This window comes from Fringilla coelebs (assembly GCF_963513975.1).
Source record: "Fringilla coelebs genome assembly, chromosome: 7".
NCBI lineage: Eukaryota > Metazoa > Chordata > Aves > Passeriformes > Fringillidae > Fringilla > Fringilla coelebs.
In genome coordinates, this window is record NC_140035.1 from 19,992,525 (window position 1) to 20,015,852 (window position 23,328).

The 23,328-nt window shown below is 36.1% G+C and overlaps 1 protein-coding gene across 1 annotated transcript; it reads right to left on the reverse strand.

Annotated features, from left to right (window-relative positions):
* Window positions 1-2,502: 2,502 nt before the first annotated feature.
* METTL8 (methyltransferase 8, tRNA N3-cytidine) lies at window positions 2,503-23,283 on the reverse strand. The gene is made up of 11 exons (XM_084208949.1): window positions 23,267-23,283; window positions 22,695-22,807; window positions 17,814-17,969; window positions 14,456-14,547; window positions 9,272-9,663; window positions 8,652-8,701; window positions 6,094-6,157; window positions 5,622-5,761; window positions 3,650-3,756; window positions 3,487-3,552; window positions 2,503-2,783 (listed from the first exon to the last, which is right to left on the reverse strand). Exons 2-11 carry the CDS (start codon window positions 22,697-22,699, stop codon window positions 2,596-2,598), a joined length of 1,260 nt encoding a protein of 419 aa, XP_084065075.1. The 5' UTR covers window positions 22,700-22,807; window positions 23,267-23,283; the 3' UTR covers window positions 2,503-2,595.
* Between the last annotated feature and the right edge of the window lie 45 nt (window positions 23,284-23,328).

Below are 23,328 nucleotides of genomic sequence, written 5' to 3' on the forward strand. Positions count from 1 at the left end.
ACAACCAAAAAGAACTCCACAAAAAATTTAAGAGAATTTGCAAGTAGAAGTTTTTTATTTATAGAATGAGTATAAACTAATTTTAGGTACACATCTGATTAAAGAATCAACTTCATATGTCAAAAGTGAAACTTAAGTGCATTTTTCTATATTAATAAACTAGTTTTTCTTTCCTCCAGAAATTAATTAACAATAAGCCATTTTAAACTGCCTTTCCTATATAGATGTCTGCATCTCTTTTTCTTCTTTTTATTTCAGTAGTCCTTCTTGTTTAATACAGATAATTTGGAAGCATTTTAAAAATATGTCTTTGATTAAGCTTTTTGAAAACTGAAGTGTCATAAAGCCAAAATACAGAAAGTGCTACTCAGATTCAAAAGTTCTTATTGGGAATTATGCCTTTTTGCATATCCCCTTCTGTGACTCTTACAACTGTTCAGACAGTGGATATTTTACACTGTATTAAAATAGTAGCTGATCTTATTACTTCCAAATCAGGCACTATTATTCTAAAAGAGGCAGCCAATACTTGCAGTGTAAATTGTGGACAGCTGATTTTGCTTAAGGCCATTCAAAATTCAGGGTTTGTTTTTGTGAAGTCACACTTTTGTTTAACTAACAACATAGCATATTAAAATCTTGCCAGAATCAATATACCCTCGTGAGTGCCAAAGCAAACATTACGTTAGCCTCTACAAATGGAAAATTTACGTCACACACATGAATAAGACTGCACGATGCTCAAGAACTTATCATCATCACTTCCCTGGAAAATTCTACAAGTGAAAATTATTTGTGCTAGCTAAGGGCTATGTATATTCAGAAGTCATAATTAATAATAACAGAGTAGCAACATATTTAAAATAAGGCGACATTTATTTATATTTTCCGCGAGGATGCTACAATCTCTTAGGGCTTTAAGAAACACAGCTGTGTTTTAACCTTTGATTTATGCCATGAGAGTTTTATTGCAGGTTACAGTAATGCTTTTGCCAACCAAAGCTTCCTAGGCCTCTTAATTCATAAAACAGTATCTTCCTCTAATGGGAGTTTCAAATATATCAAAAATGCAGGATCAGACCCCTTATTGCACCTTATTCTTGAAATACATCTTGGTTAAAGGGGATGAAGATATTTGGCATCCCCATTTAGACAATTCAGGGGTTTCTTCCTAGAAGACCATCAGTCCTCCTTAGCTTAGCAACCAACGACTTGCAGAAAGATCAGTGGGCTGGGCTGTCAGCTGTGACATGTTTACCCTTCAGATTAAAACAAAAGCAACAAAAGAGATTTTGAGTGTCACTGTATTAAAGGCACTCAAAAGTACATGTTATAGATTACATGCATCCCACACTCTTGTTTAAATAAAGAGATTTATTTTATTCATTCACCTTTTTCTTGTTCTCTCCTCCTTGTGGCAAAGTGATTTAAAATTATATTTAAATATCAAAGTGGCATAGTGGAATTCTTAAATACAAGCTCAACAGCCTCAGGATCATGTTCTACACTTGAAAACAGTGCTTGCAGTTAACTTTTCTTCTTAAAAGAATTTGAAGTAGTGAAGGACAGGACTAGTCCTGTCTTTTACTGTATCCCCACTCAGTCAATAAAAAACCACGGTGTTTTTTCTTTCTAATATAGAATCCCTAAGAAAGCAACTTCTTTTTGTAAACAACAAAAATATCTCAGCTGCCAGATAGAATATCATTCTAGTGTGATTACACTACCCCATAACATTACTAATAAAATGTACTTAGGACTACTGTTCTTGCTCCTTCCTCTAGCATCCTCCCTCTAGTATCTAACTTATCGTAAAAATAATATTTGTATTTATCCAAAATATTTGTATTTTGGTAATGGTTTTCTACATGAAACATGTCCAGTTCACAACCCAGAGCACTTTAAATGTAATGCATTGTATCTGAATTTGGCATGTTCCTTATGAGCGTGTAGACAAAAAGTGGAGACAGCATAATAAAGTAGTCAGGAGGACAAAAATCACTGAGTAATCTGATATCACATATCACATGCAGTTAGTGTGAAATGATAGCTACATGCAAACCAGAAAAAAAAATTTTGTCTTCATTATTTATGCACCAAGAAATTTCCCTCCAAAGAGGAAATACAGTCGTAAGACACAGGGGTTAAAAGGATGTGACTCAGAAATTAACACAGTGCAGCCTGTAGTAATAGTGAGAACAGATACTCTGTTTCTCTAAATCTCTGAAACAATTATGCTTCAGACTAAGCTTTTTACATACCAAGAATTTCAACAGGAATGAGGTATATACTTATACTTATTGACTATTCATATTCAAGGGAGTAAAATAATGCCTGGTCACAGTTATGAAAAGATTATTGCATATAAAGCAGAAGTCAGAAATGGACTTTATTTCCCCCCAGATTTTTCTTACACATATGAATTTACAAAGAAAAGAAAGTCAGAGAAAGGTTTTCAGTTCAATACATTTATTGAACTCTTTTATATTTTTCAGTGGCTAACACAACATTTACATTTACTTAAATGAAAATACACATACTTAAATTTCCTTCAGTTTCTGAAGTTCAATTCTGTACTGCATTTCTGGAGTAAAATTATTTACAAGGGTGCCTTTTGGTGCTTTCTTCAGGATTATGCAGAGATAGCAATGGCTTCTGGAACTTGCTTTGTATCCAAACTCGCTGCATTTTCACTTTTTTCTTTCTGTTTACTTGTAATCGCCGATCAACTAAATTCTGTACTTCGGTTAATCCAGCCAAGGTGAACATGTTCCATACCTCATCTATTTTTTATATGAAGAATTATTGCAATTAAAAAAAAATAAAGTAATTTGTAGAATGTAGTAATTACCAGCCTGTAGTTCAACCAAAGATGGAAGTAAATCTGTTTTGCAATTTGAAAGCTAAAGGACACTGCCTGTAATAAGGATTTGTTAGAAATTCATTTTCACAGCCCTCAATTTATATTGCAGGAAAAATTGTCATGCTGAGGCCCAAACCACATTAGTTTTTACTCACAGCATCCACAGATACCATTTCTTCACAAGGTTCAAGATGCCATGGTTGAGTAAACAAATGCATGCCATTTGGTCACTGTTCACATATTATCAAGACAAAGCTACTTCCCCTGACAAATGACAATCCAGACTTTTATGCCATATATAGCTACAGACTCTCCTTCCAGGCATGTTTACCTCAATTTTAACAGAGAAATCATTTGCATGGTTAAATAATAAAATTTGAGCATACAATTACACACAAGATACTTAAAATGAAATTTCCAGTGATGACTGTAAGCAACATTGCAGGATCCCAAATGCAACATGTGTGCACACAAAGGAAATAATTTTCTTACAACAGGTAGCTTTGGCTTTTTTAAAAAGCCAATAAAACCTTCTTTAAATTTATGTTTTAAGATAAGCTTTCATAATTCAAATCACCTTGAGAAACACTCAACCCATTCTATGAAACTATAACATTCCATACCTTTGGTAAAGAAATATACTCTGGTTCCATCTCCTCTTACATAAAAATTTTCTGACAAGCAATGACCTAAGAAATTAAAGCAGTAATGAAAAAGGACATGTCACTTTTTTTTCCCAGCAAGAGTTAAAATGAACAGTGAAATACAGAACCATTCAGGAATTACCTTCTTTAAAACGAAGTTGAGCTGTATCGTATCTTCCGTAGTCTCGAAATAACAACATTCCTCCAGGCTTCAGTAGCTTAGCCAACCTGTTGACAACCCCTTGCATCCTTAGAGAATAGATGAGATGCTGGTGAAGTTTGCAAACATAAGCAACCAAGTTTGCTGCCACAGACCAAAAAGGCAGCGCTACCTAAGAGTAAGAGACTGTTCAGGACAGTAGTTGTGCACAGAATTACAGCCTTGCCTATATAAAAAGAAGTTTTGCACACACAGAAATAAGTGTATATGCACAAAAAGTGAAAGTGCCTTGAGAAATTTCATCCAGCAGAACTCAAAGACATTAATTACACAGCTTGAAGAAAGTTTAATACTTCCAATTCTGCAACCAAATTTTAGAGGTGCCTTCTAGCATAACTGAAGTGTGTTAAAAATTGCCTACAAGAGCAGCAATTATCAAAAACTAAACACAACAGCCTAGAGAGAAATTACTAAGTAACAATTTTCTGAATATAAATGTGTCCCTCTCACATGTATTTTCCATCTTTTCAAAGTACATAAGTTCTGCACCATGATTCCCTTGGTTTTCTTTTTCATTTCCCACTTTCAAAGTTTCCAGAAAAAAATGTATACTGAGCAAGATGAATCTGGATCACATTTTCCTTTATGTAGTCATTTTACTTCTATGAGATAGCAGTAATGACTAAGGCATCTTTGGAAAGTGGGTCTCAAAACACAGATAATTACATGAAAATCTTTGTGTGTGTATACACACATGTACAGAAAAGCAGCCATACCACCCCTGGGAAAAAACAACCTAACCCAAACCAAAAATGACAACCCACCCCCATCCACAAAAAAACCCAACAAAAAAAAAAAAAAAAAAACCAACCAAAAAGAAAATGAACAAAACAGAAAATCAACGACAAAAACCTCAAATGTATTCTTAGGAGACTAATAGGAAAAGATCCACAGAAATTCTGACAGAACATCTGATTACTGCTTCTACAGGCACAGTGACTGAATGAATCACTGTTGTCCAATTTCTTTCCGGCAGCATGGCTGGAATTACAGAAATCTAAAGTCTCCTGATTGAACTGTTTTTGAAACCTAGACCCTGGCTTTGTGTGACTTGTGCTCATGTCTGAATAAACAGAAAGGAGAAATATCCTATACAGGGAAGGTTTTCCTGTATAAAGCTAATCACTAGTAGCAGGGAAACAGTTCTCAGACCTAGGCAAATACTGCTCTGTACACCAAGTCCATTTTAATGACATTCTTGAAGTAATAAATGTATTATCACACCAACAGCATGTATTTCCCTTCATATAACGTAGTTAGAGTCAAGAAGTTGAACTTACATGCCCTCTTCTAAATTTTTTGCATTAGAAAAGGTCACGTTCACAATCAGCCAATCTTAAGTCATAAATATTGGTTCATTAGACATCGAGAAGCATTAGCAAAGGCTAACAGTACTCAATGCCATACATGAAAATTAGATGAAATGTCTGTAGTCCAAACGAGTTACAAAATTATAGATCCACTTTAGTTTAAAAGTGCTGCATGTAAGCATTTGAATGTGGCTAAACCAGCAATCTAAGTCTATATCAACACATTGTAAGGTGTTAAATCACGAATGTTTGGTTTTGATCACTAAAAATAACTACCTTCTAGAAGATTGTCAGTCTGGTTTTTTAATTTGCCTTTTTTTGAATCTGTCCCTTCTAGTAGAGATGTACTTAGTTACAATATATCCTTTGTATTTTGATGGAGACTGGAGACTCACTAATTATAATTAGCCTGACTAGCTTTTCCCTTGAAGCCTGAAAATGGTAAACAGCATTTAAAATACCTTATATATGCTGCAGCTTATTAAATAACATTAAAGATTAATCATCTTCTTTTGCTATTATTGAAAACCTCCAGTTAAAAAAGAGATTTAACCCATTTGCTTTGCCCTTTAGTCTTCATTTACCTGTCAGGATGAATAGTAGAGAGCACAAAGACAAGGAGAATGACATCCAGGATCTCATCTGGAAAAGGATAGGGTAAAGCATCATCACACACATCATGAACAAAGGCAGAACACCAGGCTGAATTGTAGGACGAATGTGACTGTCAGGAAAAAGATGAAAAGAGGCACAGAGAGAACAGTAGTAGTTAATACGTTTACTGTGACTCAAGAAACATTTTTTCTTCAATTATTCTGCATTGTAAAACATCTCATATAAAAGCCTATTCTGTCCGGTATCTTACTCAAGCTGAGAAGCAAGCTCACTGATGGTATTCATTCCTCTCTGCATACAGTATGACTTTGTTCTTTGGAATATTGAAAACTTCAGTTAAAAGTTTTCAAAGCCATCACATTCTTTTTCATGAAGATGGCTTCCTGGCAGCCTCCTGAATTACAGGCTTGTAAGGTACTCTAAAGCAAGTGCATGAATTACCTTTACCAGCTCCACTGCTCCTGAAGCAAAATCACAACAGTACAGAAAGGTTCCAGGTGTATTGCTAGGAAAACAAAACCAACATCAGTAAGAAAATTATTAATGTATAAGATGAAAGTCTACATCAGTGTTCATGATACTTCAGAGGGTCCTCTGGGGTTCTCCCCAGGTTTGATCAAGCAGGCTTTATTGATGTCTAGCACATGGAAAGCCACATAGGTTGTAATGAACCAATAGGGCTGACAAATTCATAAGAATACCAACAGACAGCTAGTACAAAAAGAATTATAGCCTTGTCTGTGAGGAAGCAAAAAGGCAAAGAAAAAAGGTCACAGAGGGCTGTCAGAACTGATGACAATGTCCTGGTGCTGTAATGCATAGATGCACATTAATAGGTCACATTTTCTTACAGGAGCACTGCATTATTAGCCCATGCATGCAGTTTAGTTAGCAATATGATTTGGGCAGGGATGGAGAGTTGCAAAAGTCATTCAGTTCTGTAGAAGTTTGGGGTTCCATGTATCACCTTGCTGTTCTTTTGATTTGATTAAGCATTACTGGTTATTGTACCCTATTATCTCCTTTATTTCCCAGCTAGGATGAGTAAGAGTTTTCTGTAGCACTGTTTTCCCTTCTCTTCCCATCCAAAACTCAGCCAGCTGCAAATTTCCTTGTACCATTCATCAGATACTAGTAATTCTAGGGAGAAGTTTCTCACCTCTGAAGGATAAACTGAGAAAGCTACTCAAAACCCACTAAGAGAAGACCTCATTATCAACTCATGATCAATTTAATTAATTAAAAATAGATTTAAGATTTTGGATAGATGGCTTCTTTAGAAGGGAATCAACAAACTCTGCCAATGCCTGTAAAATCTCACAGTATACACAACTAAGCTAGTGACTTGTGAAGGCTCAACAGGAGAATGCCACTGGAACAAAATATACTCCATGCTTGTTTCGTTTGCTGACCAAAACTTTTATCAGCTCTGTGACCACCATGAGAATTGATGAATTTATCTATTTATTATGAATGAGGATAAGCAGCCAGGCTTGGACCCAGTCAGTCCCTTTGGAAAGGTTAAGCTGATTACCTAACAGACTTGTTAGAATGTAGGGGGTTTCTTTTATTTTTTTTATAGCAGAAAGAAACTATGTAAAAAGTCCACTTAAAACAAAGACATGGCTTGATCTGGATGGTGTTTTCATGACACACTGTATTAAAAAGCACTAACTTAAACTTTAAGGGAGGCAGGTGGAAGAGGTTTAAGAGTTACATTACTAATTTTACTAATGTAACTAAATTTTCTTTTGTAGCCAGGGTACACTTGCTTGACACTGGCTTGTTTTTATATGCATATAAATATATTATTTTATATGCATATAATTGCCAGAATGGCAATTTTTAGATTATTAAATTCAGAGTAAAACCAACTGTTCTCTAATGCCAAGCCTGCTTAGAGATAAGAGATCTTTCCATTAGGTCATATATAAGACAAACAAGCAAGTTGTTCAATCTATCAACCAATGTGATTGACTGAAGGATTTACACATGAATAGAGATCTCCAGGAAAAATACCTAAGGAGTAGTTTCTTCATTATCAGAAGTGCCAATCTATGACTAATGCCTCCTGTAAGGAAAACACAAAAGTTTCTCTCATCTTTTTCAACACAGCCACATGATATCTTTTTCTATACAGGGTTCCTTTCAAAGTTTTCCTATGAAACCAGGCTCTCCTTTCACTACATGCTGTCTAAAGCAAAGCATTTGCTGTGGGATGAAGATGCATTGCTAACAGAGGTTCAATGTATGACCCTGGTGCACCACTTAATTCCTCCTGCTGCGTTTCCATATCTGCAAAATGGAGAATTTTTGTATAATGGTGATACTAGCAATCAGAATTCATTGATAGGATAAGGAATTGCGTTGTTCTCAAGCTCTTAAATGCATGAATAAAAAGAAATCTATTTCAACCCTTGAAATATACATAGCCTTTCCAATAAAACCTTCCTGAGTACAAGGATGGGAGGACAAGCTGTCATAACAGATTTTTCTAAAACTGGAAGCTAAGTGGATTAAGATGTTTCAATGAATTAAGTAATGTGATACAGGACTTGTGCCTTGACACTGAAACCACAAGTAATGTGACAAATATAGCAGCCAATTCAGAAAAAATAGAACTTCTTTCCAATAGATCACATGCCATTTTCTATGGTCTCTATAATTTTGGCCTTTTGAAGAGACACCTGGTAGCTTTATAGTGATCTATAAGACAAGAGAATATTACATCTGCCTGAGATTAAGTATGAGAACTCAGCCTAAATGCACCCAAAGACAAACTTTGTCAGCAAATCTGATCCCCCAAGACCAGCGTGGAGCAATATGAGGAGTATCCTATACTGATGCCACCAATATTATTTGTGGTTCGACACACTAAGAATCTTAGCGCTGTGAAATGGTTCACTCAATGCTTCCTGCAGCACTGATCCAGCACCAACATTTGGTGAAAATGAAGATATGAAAACAACATCCATATTTGGAAATCCAACACAATTTACCATAGAACTTTCAGAATAGGAAAGACACTGTTTCCAGCTCCACAACCAACCTAAAATCAGAAGAGAAAGATACAGTTAAAATAAATGAGCAAACAAAACCTTTTTTTGTTATTTTTGTCTTCAATTAGTTGGCCAGTAGGACCCATTAGACTTGAAATTATGTTGGACAGAAAAGGTATAATCAGCTAATACCACAGTTCTCAAATCATTTACATGATCACATTTCTCCCCAAAGTCTTTCTGAAGTTAAAAGAGAATCAGTCTCTCAAACTGCATAAGAAAATGCAATACTCTTGTTCAATTTCACCATTTGGCAAGAATGCAGCAAGTACTTGCACTTTGAGACAAGGCACTTAAACTCACACCTGTCCTTAGGAAATAAGAAACCTGACTTTCAATGAAAATGGAGTCTGACAATCTAGCCCTATTCTGATTTGGGAAAAACTGGAAAGGGAAAACCAAGTCCAGATTTAGGTTTCTCTGAAAGTTTTTGCCATAAATGAATGGAGTACGTAAAATTCCAAAGGTTTGCTTTCTTGATACTTAATAAGGGTCTTTATGAGATTTTTGGGTAATTACGTGGAGTTCTGTAGATGGGCAGCACATTCACAGTGCATTACCTCTAATATTCGGTACGTGGCATCGCAACCAGGGAAGGATTCTACCTTGCCAAGTTCTTCTGCACACTTTTTACCTTGAGGATTTGCACTAAGAGCTTTTACTTGATTTTGACTATATACATATCCTTGTACAGCAGTAGAACCAGATCCATAGTTTTTCTCCCAGTATTCTTCTCCTTCTTCAAACATTCCATTTCTGAGTGAAAAGCTGTTGTCATTATTTATTTTTGTGTGTTCCAAAGATATTTTTTCTGTTTTGAACTCTTGTCTCCTTTTTTCTGGAAGAATTTCTGGAAACTCCAGAAACAGCCAATTGCGATCCTTGAAGAAGTTATTTTTATGTGTCTTGTAAAATTCATTCCAATATTTACTGGCTTCTCTCTCATATTTATCTGAAATTAAAACAGAACAAAACCTTGGTGAATACGAGCTTAGCTAGAAAATACTCTAAAGCAATATATAATTTGGACCTCAAATATACAGTTTAAAAATCCATTGCACATTTAAATTAAAACACATAGATTTTGTATCTCACCTTAACTTGTGCTCAAAATAACTTCTATGAAGGTTTAATTAGGTTTTATGACACTTAGGAAGGGGTTGACAGGCTTACAGCATATTTTTAAAAGTGTAGTGACATCATAGAACAGCACGACCAAAATACACAATCTGAAGATTCTCAGACAAGCTTTCATGTCTCAAATTATAAAAACAATGCATCTTTTCAATTACTTAAGAAATAGTAAATTGAAATTCTTTTGTGCTTTATGAAATTCTGTAATCAATTGCAAATTTGTTGGTACCTCATCACCTATTAAAAAAAATTCCAGTTCTGTGAACAGGACTGATAAATGCTACTGCATAGCAAATAGACAGTAAGCATTCAACAATACAGAAGGAACATACTTGCTTTCTTATTTTCAAATCACTTCAGAGTCTTACAACACACTTTTGTGTTCACTTTTAATTCACAAAACATTCTAACTGAGTGTCAGGATGTCAGAAAGTAAGACTGGAAGGGATTTCACACAGTCAGGGAATTCATACCCCTTCTCCACAAACATCTGTCCAACTTATTCTTAAAATACCACCTTTCACAAACAACTTTCTTCAGTAATATATGACATTCTACACAGTTAGAAACCTTTTCCACTATCTACCTAAGAACTTCCATCTCACAATTAGGCCAAGCAATTCTTGTCCCAGATAGGGATCAAACAGACAAAGCAAAGATTAGTTCTTTTCTCTTTGCATCACCTATTTACATATTTGAAGTATTTTACTATGCCTCCATAAACAATCTCCTTTCTAGACTGTCTAAAACTAACTCTCTTCTTTTTGATTTTTAGACTTCTGATAATTTCAATTTTTCTTCTCTAGATTTTCTCCAATTGATTTACTACTCTTGGGTGTTGTATTCTGGCAAAGGCATTATCATTGCAGAGCAAAAGGAGTATTTTATGAGGCTTCCAGGTTGTAATCCTGTTTATAACTCCCAGCTTGCCATTTTGCAACAGCATGACACTGCTGATTCAGCTAGTGATTCACCACAACTCTCAGATCTTCTTCTGCAAAATGACTACCAAGCCAATTGTTTCAAAACCTAGTTTGATTTTTTCTCAAGGAATTATTCTGAAGCAAAGAAATCTGCACTCATTTTTAGCAAATTTATACATTTCAGATTATTTTTTTCCACCATTCGTCCACATCTTTCTGAATCTTAATCCTGTCCTTCACCACACTTAAAACACATTTTCACTTGACATCATCTTCAAGTCTCTCATTTCCCAAGGTCACTAATGAAAATACCAAGCAGAACTGGGCACAGAATAAAACACTCCTCTGCCCAGCACAGCCTTCCATTCTGAAAGGATCTCTCTAGGCATTCATTCACCCAAAAGCAGTTTCATTAGCTCTCACTTGCCTAACTTGCTTATGAAAATGTCAAGTAAAGCAAGTCAGAAGCCTGAATAAGGATAAACTTCAGGACATCTGCTGCTTTTCCCTTATTCCCAGGGCTTGCAACCTTCTCCAAGAAGAAAATTAGCTTGATTTTACATGATTTATTCTTGAAAAAATATTTGTTGGCCAGTATTCATCTCCTTTGTTCTTCTGAACCCAATGTCTGCAAGCTCTGGATGTACTCTTCCAGTATTTTTCCAGGAAAGCCAATTATCTGACTTTTCTTTTTTTCCCACCTCCTTTTTAAAAAAGCAAATATTCTCTTTTCTGCTTTTCCACTCATCCATGTACTCTATGGATGTACTTTGTAACCTGCTCTTTCTCACTCCAAGAACAAAATCTTTCCTCCTTCTCACTAGCACTAATTGTGCTAGCCACTGGACTGGAGCTAGCTAACCCTTTCAAAGGAAGGCTGATAAAAAGATAAGAATTGCAGCTTTTCAATGTCTCTTTTGTTGACGGTTTTCCCTTCCTTATCCCTCCTAAGTAGCAAACAAAATTTTTTTTCTTGTTTTTCCCCCCTTATTTCCAAAGCATCTGCAGAACTATCTTGCTACCCCTGGCATCTCTTGCTGCAAAAGTGGACCTCATATAAAGTGCTGCCTTTCCTATTTTGTTCTCACTCACACCAGCACGTTAATTCTTTTAATATAAATGTACAGAGTAAATGTACAGTGCACTTCTACTACTCTCTTTTAATCTTAACATGTTATTTCCTAAATTGCTACAGCTTTTCAGAGATAAACAAGGCTGAGAATTATCATTAGAGGCACAGACAGGCAGTGGGAAGTGGTAAGGAGGTGGCAGAATGCCTTGTCCTAGAAATCTGCATAATGTTTTAAAATTAACATTTAATACATCCAATTGTATTATTAAAGGGCAGGACCCAGCCCTGTAATTGTAATTGCACAGGCCTGTTTTATATTAAAAGTTCAGAGTTGACTGAGGTCATATAAATATATATATATATATATATTTATGATTTCAATAGTTTAAGTTGCACATTTATAGATTGCTCAGCTTCAGTATAAAAACCAAAACCCTTCTAGTCAAAAGATTCTTTAATTATTATCACCCCTTGCTATAGTCTCAATTTTCTTACAAGTATGCTCGGAACCCTTGAACTTAAATTTACATCAAGTTTTCCAGCTTTCAGAACTGAAGGAAAGAAATAGCTAAAGTCAGCCTTTCAAACTGTATTAGTATGGAATGACACAGGTTTAAGTGAAGGAACACTTTACTTTGCATTGTTGCACTGGTCATTCCTGCATCTCTGTGTAATAACATGCATGCAGTATTATCAAATTTTTATTTCATTTTGTGTATTTAATTAGCCTACCCACAAAAACTGCATAACTAAAAAACATATGAACTCCCAAGAAAAAGAAAACAAACAAAAAAACCAAAAACCCCCAGCCAAACCAAACCAACAACAACAAAAATTATCCACCAAAAAATCCCAAAAGAAACCAAAGGAAAAAAACATGAAAACACCCACCAACCAATAAAAACAACCAAAACTCCCCCCCCCAAAAAAAAAACCCAAGAAAACCAAAAATCTTTACTTTGTCAAGCAATTTTTCTCCATAACAGGATCTTCAACTGCTAGCAAGCATGCCTGAGAAGAAACTGCACATGCTAATATGTAAATCAAATTCCTAAAGGTAGTATCATGAGTTTATTCAGTTTCACTGCTCTTGCTTTAAAAAGGCTCACTAGAGCTCTTCTACTTTAGTAATGTAATAGCATTGTTGAAATCTGTCTTTTTTCCCTTCGCTTGTAGTTTTCAAGGCCCCAAAATAACCTGCTCATTAGCCTTGGTCTAGTTCATTGTTTACACAAATAGGCCAAAATGTACTTCCATTTTCAGAATGAAGCTGAAGCTTTCTGAAGGAACACTATCAGCAGTGCTCACCTATTCAAATTCTAAACAGAGGGGCATTCATAAGAAATGTCCTTGGATTCCTGTGTTTCATGGCAATAGCCAAATGCCTGATTATGCCATTTCTCACCAGCACAAATGAACTTCTAATTGATTGTGGATGAAGAATGCAAGGTTCCATGAGCACACAGCCACACAGCTTACTTTTCAATTACAAGCTTTTTCAGCTTTTTATACAAATCAAGTTAAGATATTAGATGTAATTTTTGAAAAACAAACATTGTACTCCTGTATGTAGATAAAGAATGTGAGAGGTAATAGAGAAAGGCAAGCTGACAATCTCAGAGTGTTCAAGGTGATGAAGGGCACACAATGCAAGGCACATTCTCAGGTAATTCAAATAAACTCCAACATGTGCCTTAGTTACACCATGGCATGGGATCATAAGACACTATCTGGCAGATTCATGACATGCTAAGTAAACTGAGGCACAGTTATCCAAGAAACCACTTTCAGAATATTCTTCTAACAGAGGAACAAAGAAGAATCCAGTCTTCTATGCTACTATCAAGTTGATATTCCAGCTTTAGCATTGATAACTACCCTAGAGTTTAGTCTATGGTTTAATTTGCCAGTTTGAAGCTAGAGCAATCGCCCTTCAGAAACCCAGAATACATTCAATTTCCTTCTGAAGACAGGCACAAAACTCCTTAATCCCTTAGAGAGCAGACTGTACAGGATGTATTGGAACACCTTCCACACAAAATGAACACATGGATTCCTGAAGCACTCCCAGCTCAGCCTGGCAAAGGCAGCAAGCTGGGACCAGCTGGGACCACTGCAACTTTCATGGCATTTAACAGAAATATGGTGCAATGAACAAACACAAGCTCTCTAAATAGTTCCCAAATCACTGAAAAGTATTTGAATATTGTACATGGGAATCTTCATCCCCAGTACTCAATTTCTGAGTGCAAAACATAGGGAATGACTGCAAATTCATTCCCTATGATTCTGTAAAAGCCTTGTGTAGTAGAAGTTGTATTCTGGAGGACTGCAAAATGGGTCAGAACAACTGCACCATACTGATGCATGTGTTTTACATAGAGTCTACTGCCACCCTAATTGTAAAACTGTTCAAATAAGAGACTGTATTGTTAGGAAAAACACACTGTGAGATCTTTTGAGGGAAAAAACGAAAAGGGAAAAAACCAAAAAACAAATTTAAAGATTTAGACAAAAGAATGTAGAAATAAAAAGAGTGTTCCTGAATTCTACAAATCTTCAAATGTTTTAATAAAGAGCATTAAAAAATTTTCATACCATTTGAAATTTGTTACCTTGGTCTTCCAATTGAACTTTCACAAGAGAATTCTCTGTTGCTTTTTTCTTGGCATTCTCCTCTTCTTCTTGTGACCATTCCATGTGGTCCCTGCAGAAGGCAATTGAAGCAACAGCTTTTCAATAGGGCTTTTCATAATATTTTTTCCCAGGAAAAACAGTCAAGAATTAGCTACACTGTCTCAAATATCCTTTTTTAAATTTTTTGAGTGCAAGCAAATGACCACAAGGAGACTGACAGTTAAAACCTAAGTTTCAGTGTATGATAGATAAAAATTAATTACCAATTAGGTAAAAGTCAAGTGATTAAGAAACATGTCCCAACTGCCAAGAGACTGAGGTAGCATGTATTTAATTAATAACAGGATTATATGTATCTCACAAATTGAGTGTGTTTACAGGAGTGTATTTTGAGTATCCCATTAGAACTGTATTTAGCTGAATGCAATAAGAGACCTACCAACAAACACCCTAATGCAAGAAACACCTCACATTAATAGAGTTTATGATGAGGAACTAAGGACTAGCAAAGAAATCAGCTGTTCTGAAACAGGGAGCGTAATCCACCTATTCAATTGGAACAGGTGGAATTGATGAACAGGATTTTACTTTTCTGAGGAACAGAGATAGGTAATATTTTTAAAAAAACCAACAGAATGAGACATTTTTAAGACAAGTCAAGCAGTGCTGCAATGTTTCCAGTCTATGCTATCTATACTTGTGTAAAGGGGTTACCTAAATGTTAATACATGGTCACAGAACCAAGCCCAGATCTGACCCTGATGACTGAACTGCCTTCAATGAAGATTCTGGTTTGGATCAGACCACAATGGGGAATATCCAAAAATGTGCTGCAGGACGTTTTCAAAACCCAATCAGGTGTCCTTCCAAGTTGTCCAGTCTGAACAGATTAAATTAGATAATATAATTCAAGTAATCTATTAGATCCTAATCCTACAGAAATGAGCTAACTAAAAGCCCATGGCTAAAATTCCATTGATTACTATGGGAAAAGGAAGAAGGTGCCAACTTGAAAAGAGCTGATTGTCTCTAAAAGCTAATGAGCATCTTCCTTTTCCGTAGTTGGTGACATATAGGTAATTTAATTCTTAGACCTTCACTGTTCCTCTTTTGTTAATTGTGGGAGACTAATTGGTATGTATTTGTCTGCTTGCCTCAGACTTGATTTCCGCCTCTCTACTGAAATATTTCTCATTATTGTCCCCAGCAGGTTGCCTCTCCCCTTCCTGTATTTGTTCATATACCAAATGTTCCTGTGCAGTGTCATGGCTCTGACAGACAGGCTGAAGTAGAATAAAACTGAGTGACCAAAGCACTACCAGGCAGATATCCTCCTGGAAAGACTTGCTTCCCACACTTCTATCACCAGTGCTGACCTTGCCTATTTCCAGCAAGCTGAAACCAAGGACTATTCAGATAGCAATAATACAGAGTCAGCCCTTCTGACAGATGACTTGCTGCGCTGTAATCTTTAGCTGATCAATTTTAATCCATCATTGCATGTCTGTCAGAGCCCTTAGGGGCTCTACACACAATACTAAAGGTGCCTGAAGCCCTCCATCTTCATTAACAGCCTTTTTTCCCCCTTTTTTTCCCTCCTTGGAAATTCATAAAGCCCTTTTTGGTGCTTTTATTGAAATTTCTGTATGGTAGATCCCAAATAGTACTGCTGCAGCACTTCTTGATCAAAATCTACAAAAGAGGGGTCACTGCATAGTTCTTACAGCAATTATTTACATAGTATGGATGCTTCACATGAGGCAGCTCCTTCAGCAATACAAGCTGGTAGGAACACAGGACACATAAGAATTCTAAGCATAGAAGTGTTTAAATACAGAAGTGTTTTAAGCTGAACACTGAGGCAGCAAAGCAAGCTATCCATTTTAACCACACCAGGAACTGTTAACATGAGTAGGCCTGATACGAAATCAAACAATGCTGCTTTCAGTTCAGCCTATTCAACTTGGTCTTTTTCCACTACCCTGTTTGCTAACTTAGGGTTTAATTATCTCTGTGATAATGTAAAAACTGGTTCAATTACTGACCTGAATAGAAGCAGGTATTTTTTTGCTCCAATGTTTAGCATCATTCATTACTTCTCTCTCAAAATGACAGGAAAGCACCACAATAGATATCTAAAGCATTAGTTCCCAATTTAATTTACTTAGTATTTCTAGCAGCAATGGTAGCAGCTCTTGTCTCTCTGCCAATTCACACAAAAAGAATGCCACTTTATGAACTAACAAAGATGATGAGTGGAAAACAAAAGGAAATCATACATCAATGTTAGAGAAGACAAATATCTTATGCTTACCCTGTATAATCTATTTAGCACTACCACCACATCCTAATTCTCCTTATCTCCCTTGTGAGAACCCTGCCAATGCAATGAGCTTCAGAAACAATGACCTAACCCCCAGCATAACCAGGTTCTTGATTTATCAAGACCTTCACAACTTCCATGCACCTCTGCTTCAATTCAATTTCACCTGTTTTCCCATCTGAGCTACATAGATTCATCTGCAGATCCACTTTCTGAACAACCCTGTTTCTTCACTTCCATCTTCACAATCCATCCCATCTACTTGCATCAAAGTTTGATAACTCTGTGTTAGACTGTCACCAAACAGTAGCAGGTAAAACTGAAGCTACACATGACCAATTTTTTGGAAGGAAATTATAAAACAAACAAACAGACAGAGTTTCATCAAAAAACAACGTTACAGAAAAAGGGTGGCCCTTTTCTTGAAATCTTTTCTTCCCTTGATTATGTAGTCTACATTTCAATCAGCATTTACACTGATTTTACATTTTATGTAAAGGATTCATCCACCTAGCAGGAAGCACTAAGCCTGGAAGATGCTTAAGAACTACACTGCATATAGATTTATGAAACACAGAGACAAACTTTACAGTCTTAACACAAGAATCAGACAGCTTTCAGCTTCCTTGACCAAGGAAGTACAGCCAACTCCAAATTTAGCTGGAAAGAAGTAAGCATTAGGGAGCTAATCCAGTATGCAATGTTATTGTACCTAGAAACTTTCTGCCATTTTAAATAACATGGACTATCTTATCTCTAGATTCTCTGTCTCCCAATTGATTACTGATCTATAATATTTGCCTTTCACTCCTTGACTAACTATCAGCTTGGCAGCTTTTAATGCAAGTCACTGAGAGTCACAACTGTCAGATTACTTGTGACAGTCTCAGGTTTCCTCTAGTGCTACCTTCACGCGTTTATTCAGCACCTTGTTTTATACACACACACCATTATTCACCAGAGTAAACAGTATCCAAAATTATATGAAAACCATCCTTGAAGAAACATCTCACCACATGTTGTGCTCGAAGACCTTAGAAGGATCAGTTAAAATCCGTGATCCGAGTGGAGCTGTTGGTCGTCTATTACTTTGGTACCTGTATTGCATCTTGGATTTCCTCAGACATAAAGCAGAAAGCCTTGTAATGAAGTTTGTTGTGTTGAGAGACCTGAAAACACATTTAACTCAAATTACAGTTTTGCAGTAATGCAACTGTTTATGTCACTTATATGGGAGCCTGGTCAAATAGCCAAGAAAATGCAAGAGATTTACTAAAATATCAATTCAAACGCTTTTTAAAAAATGGTAACATCCCTTCATTGTGCTGAAAGCCCAAATAATTCCAAAGTAGGCTACTGGAATGAAACCAGTCAAAAGATAAATTACCTGGTATCATTTCAAAGTCCTGTCAGGGAGGAGAAGGAAAAGAAATACACAGTAAAACAATAACCCAAGACTGATATTGTACCTTTACAAATGCAAGCCAGAAATGATCAGTAAATAAACCACTTCTTCTAGTGGGTACATACTGTCAGCAAAATTGACATTTTTCACCCCACTCACTTTCTTCAAAAGATTTCACTCTTGAACTGTGACTATGGTTTTATGCTTTTAAATAGGAAATTAAATATCTTTTTTTAAGTGTAAACATAGTGCACATAAAGCTTTCCAACATTTCTGCCATTTATTCTCCTGATCCCTGTTCACTACTGTCTTTGAAATGTAATTGTTATACATGCTTAATTTCTATCAATGGAAATTATAAAGTGATTCAGATTTTTCTATTACATGTATAATTTTATTTTATATTGCTATATTTTACTTTACTTGGAATATCTTCACAAAGGTTCAATAATGAAAGAAAACAAGTGTGTGTAGCTAGCATTAGCATTTTTGGTGGAGTTTTTTGTGTATTCTTGTTAATGTAAACTTTCTATGAGATGAGTAAAATGAAACACCCCTCCTACTACTTTTATCCTGATGGGCTTTTGTTCTTTTTTCCTTAAAATTATTTTAAGTCCTATTTTTTCCTGCCTTTTTTCTCCTTTTTTTTTTTGCAGTGCTGCTTCCATAAAAACCCACATACATATCTAATGCACTGGAAATCCAAAACATAGTTACAAAAGAACAGGCACAAGACACTACTAGAAAACATTCTGTGCAAATTGGTTGCAAAACAAAGATTTCTATCTCAAGGAAAATAGTAGTATTTGATCACAAGTTTTGTGCTGTGAACTGAAAATTATTAATCTGTACACATCAATACAATGACTGGCAAAGGAATCACTTCAATTAAATTAACAATTCCTCATTTATCACATACTTTTGAATGAGTCATGCTTTAAAAAGGGCATTGTTTATTCATTTTAAGCCTACATGAAAAAAATGAAAAAAGATTAAAATTTCATTTTATTTGTCAAAGTTTAAATAAAATGGAGTTTGCCTTATGGTTGACAATGCCAAATAAAACCACTGTTAATTCTGGCTGCTGAGACTAATGTTACCAAAACATGGAAGCACTGCCATACAGTGAAAATGTAACATTTAGGCCTATTTAAAAAATCAAAACTTCTTCTAATGTTAATGAGTTTATTGTGGTTTGGGTTTTTTTAAATGAGGCTCAGCAACCAAAACTATTCCAATTTATACTTCAATTACTACAAATTTTTATTGGTTTTTATTTGCAAATATGCACGCATTTTTCATAACATAATCCACAATTCTTAACATATATGGGATATAATGAAATAATAATGATGATACATGAAAATTAAGGCATCATGACAATTTCTGCAAAATGTGTAATTTACATAAAGGCAATGAAAAAAAAATTCTTGAATATAAAAACAAATAGAAAGTCCTCTAAAACCCCAAACCACAATCCAAAATTATTATTATTAAATTATAGAAATGCTTGGATAAAGATTCCATTATTACACTGCAAACTGTTTACAAATCCTCTTCCTCCCTCAATCATTTGAAAAAACCTGAGTTAGTATCTTGCATTTCCTGTGCCAGCATTGATATTCACCATAAAATACAGTGATTCAGCTGCTAGGCTAGTCACATAATTTTTCTTGGCTTTCTAAATATCTCAATAAGAACATGAAAAGATGCACAGATGGGAACTAGAGTCAGATGACTAAGATGGTCTTACATCAGTAAAATTCAGATATGTGAGCCTTTCTACGAAAAAGTGAGCCTTTGAGTGATAGCTGAACAATTTTAGCAGATAAATTCTGAAAATGTAAGGCAAGTGGGGTAAGTGAGGAAGTTTCCTGTTGCAATCTATGTTAATATGAATGAACTCCCTTGAGACATGCATGTACATCCCTGAGAGTTATAACTCATCCACAGATTATGAGATTAGTTGGCAGCATGGCTACTAAAAGCTCAAAATGCATTAAATCACTTTTAAGCCTAAATTCCATTTTCTGAAGGGAGTCATTGCTCGATTGTTTAATTGAAGTTTGTTAATAAAACAGGCAAACACTCTTTCTTGTTATCAGGTAAGATGATCATACCCTGAAGTTATGACAGCAAGAAATGTCTCCTGAAAGAATTAGGCATTCTTTCCCTGTTCACAGTCACAGTCTGGAATACTTTAAGTTTGATTATTAATCAAAGAACTCAACTTTCATCTTTAAGGAAATTAACATAAAACTGAATTACAATAAAAATTACTAGATTTTGTAGCAGCATAACTATTTTTCAGAAAAAAAATACCCTTAAAGAAACAACGCACTCGAGCAACTTTGTTTTCCCATGGAGCACTGCCTTTTAAACTTTACTTTGTCATTGTTACAACTAGAGATCAGGTCCTCAGTTTAACTGAGAAATGTTAAGAAACAAGCAAACACAGCATCTTTAGTACAGCTTTTTGCAGGTGAACATGCAGAAGAATGTACACACATCAACTGCTAGCCAGGCCTGAACTTGGCATTAAATTAATTGAGGCTGCCATTAAAACCCTGAGCAATCACAGCCATAGAAGAAGAATTAGATATAGGAGAAAATAACTGCTCTAAGATTTTTCAACAGTGAATTACACCACAAAACATTTGCAAACCACTGAACTGATGAGTAAAATTCTTTAAAAGTATCAATTCTGAGAGAGATGTCAGATGAAAAAAAAAGCCAACCAAGCAAAAAGAACAGAAATAACCTGTTACTTTTGTCCAAGAACCTAATTTAATAAACATATTGGATGAAAATATTTTGACATTTAGCTGATCTCCAACCCAACTACAGATCTAACAACTTCTTCCATCTCCAATCACTAAGTCTACTTGCAGAGTCTTTGTTATAAAGACAAAAATAGCCTATATTAGGAACAGCATGTGCAGCTTTTGTTACATTCCTAGACAGAAAAGTATTCTGGAAACAGTTCACTTCATACAATTACTTCTGCTTCGTACCTAGAAGCCTATCTAGAAAACATTTGACCATTAATTCCCAATGCTCTTCTGTAAAGCCTTACTAATCTGTATTATCACCATCAAACACTACCAAAACTCAAAATACCTTACACAAAACAGATGCAAGTGGCAACTGGGGACAGAAAGGAAAAGAAAATTCAAGATAATGGTAACACAGAAGGTATAACTATTAATTACCAGTGGTTATTTTTAAAATACATGCATATTAATATTTCCAATCTGGGTGGGGGTGACTTGACTGTCAACCAGACTCATTCATTGAGTGCTTAATCCTATTCTATTTGACCAAGTGACTAATCATGCCCTCTTGGGGCTTCATAATTAGTTTTTCAATTATATACTTCCAAAAAATTATGCACATTTGAAACAACAGGGTATCTCACAACCTCTCAAACTCAGCTGATCTAAAAATTTCAACTGTGTTTCCTTCTCATGCACCAGGAACGATGCAGACCTCCCTGTGAGCATATAGCAACTTCAGTAAAACTGCTGCAGAGCAGTGCCTTCCAAGGGAAAAGAAAAATAAAAGAAAAATTATGAATTATTTTATTTATTTTGATTCCTATAGACACAACAAAGTTAAAATTAGTTAAAAAGCAAAGCAGATAAAAATAAACAAACCTAAATAAACAAACCTGCCCCACCAGATATGACTTTAATCACATATACATGTGCTGAGAAGTGCCTGCTCTTCCACAAGCTTCCACAAGTGAGATAGCCGGTTAAAAATAGTCAAGCAAAGAGGAAATAGTTTATGCAATGAGAGAGAAGGGGAGATAAATCCTGCGGGTTTACTGGAAACATTTACTTGAATAATCCAAGGGTTCCTCGTTACCCTGCACACCCTCTGCTGGCCGCTACTTACACAGGAAGGAGGAAAAAGGGGAAAAAAAAAGCTATTGAGACTTTACATGCATGCATACACCTACTTGCAAGATACATCTAAACCTCCAAATGCAATCACTTAAACTATTTTAAATACATTATCTACAAAATACCGAATATTTAAATGTATTGCCTAACAAAAAATAATTTGTCTCAACACAAACTATGAGATTTTTCTATTAAAGGCGATGAGAATTGGGATAGAGTAGCATGAATTTTACTAGTGTCTACAGTTTATATTCAAGAACATCATCCATTTACATTCTTGCAGGACTCTGGATGTCCATGAGTACTTTGATGAGCTACTCGCCTTGCTAGCTCTGAAGTCACTGGCAATGTTGCAAATCCATTGCTGTTGATGTACACTCCACTTACTGCCCTAATCAGCTCTTTGAAGGAGCAACAGCAAGCATTTGTGTTTGTGTTTAGTTCCTTTCAAGCAATAACTGAAAAGGATGAGAAATTTAAAGGACTCTCTCTTTCCTTCACTATCAGTGAAGATTCAACATTCCACTCAGATTCTGAGAAACAGATATGGGCACATAAAAAGATCAGCAACTTTTGATTACCCCATTTGGGCGCTTGGCCTCTGGCAAGTAAGAGAAACGAGTCTGTCCACAGACTTCAGTTGGTCTGCTGGCAAGCAGAGCCTGATGACCGTGACAACATTTGGGACGTAGCTCTAAAAATACAAAAATGAAGTGTCATACATCTTAAGAAGTTTCTGTTGACTTGGAGTTTTAAACGGGTTTCAACCAACCCATTAACCTTCCCCCCAGGTACACTCGATCCCGCACTGCCGTACCCAGACAGACTCGCGGCCGGTGCCCACGCTCGCAGGTGCCAGGCCAGGCGTTCATCCCCAAGAATACCCCGCGCCCAACCCCGAAGGCTGACTTCTACAGCGGGAACATTTTACAAGAAAGAAGATACCAGTTCCCACTTCTCCTTAACTAGCTACCACAAACTTTCCTGGTTTAACTGAAAACACAACGGGTAAAATGTTTCCATCTGCACGCCCCGCACGTCGAGCGCCCGCATCCTTCAGCGCAGGATGGGCGGGGAGCCCGGCCGGGGCAGAGCTCCGGGAGCGCGGGCGGCTGCGCGGCACCGACCGGCGGCCGCTGCCGGCGATTCTCACCGAGCCCGGCGCAGCGCCTGCTCCTGCCCGGTCCTTGGAGCGGTGCCTTATCAGCGCCAAGG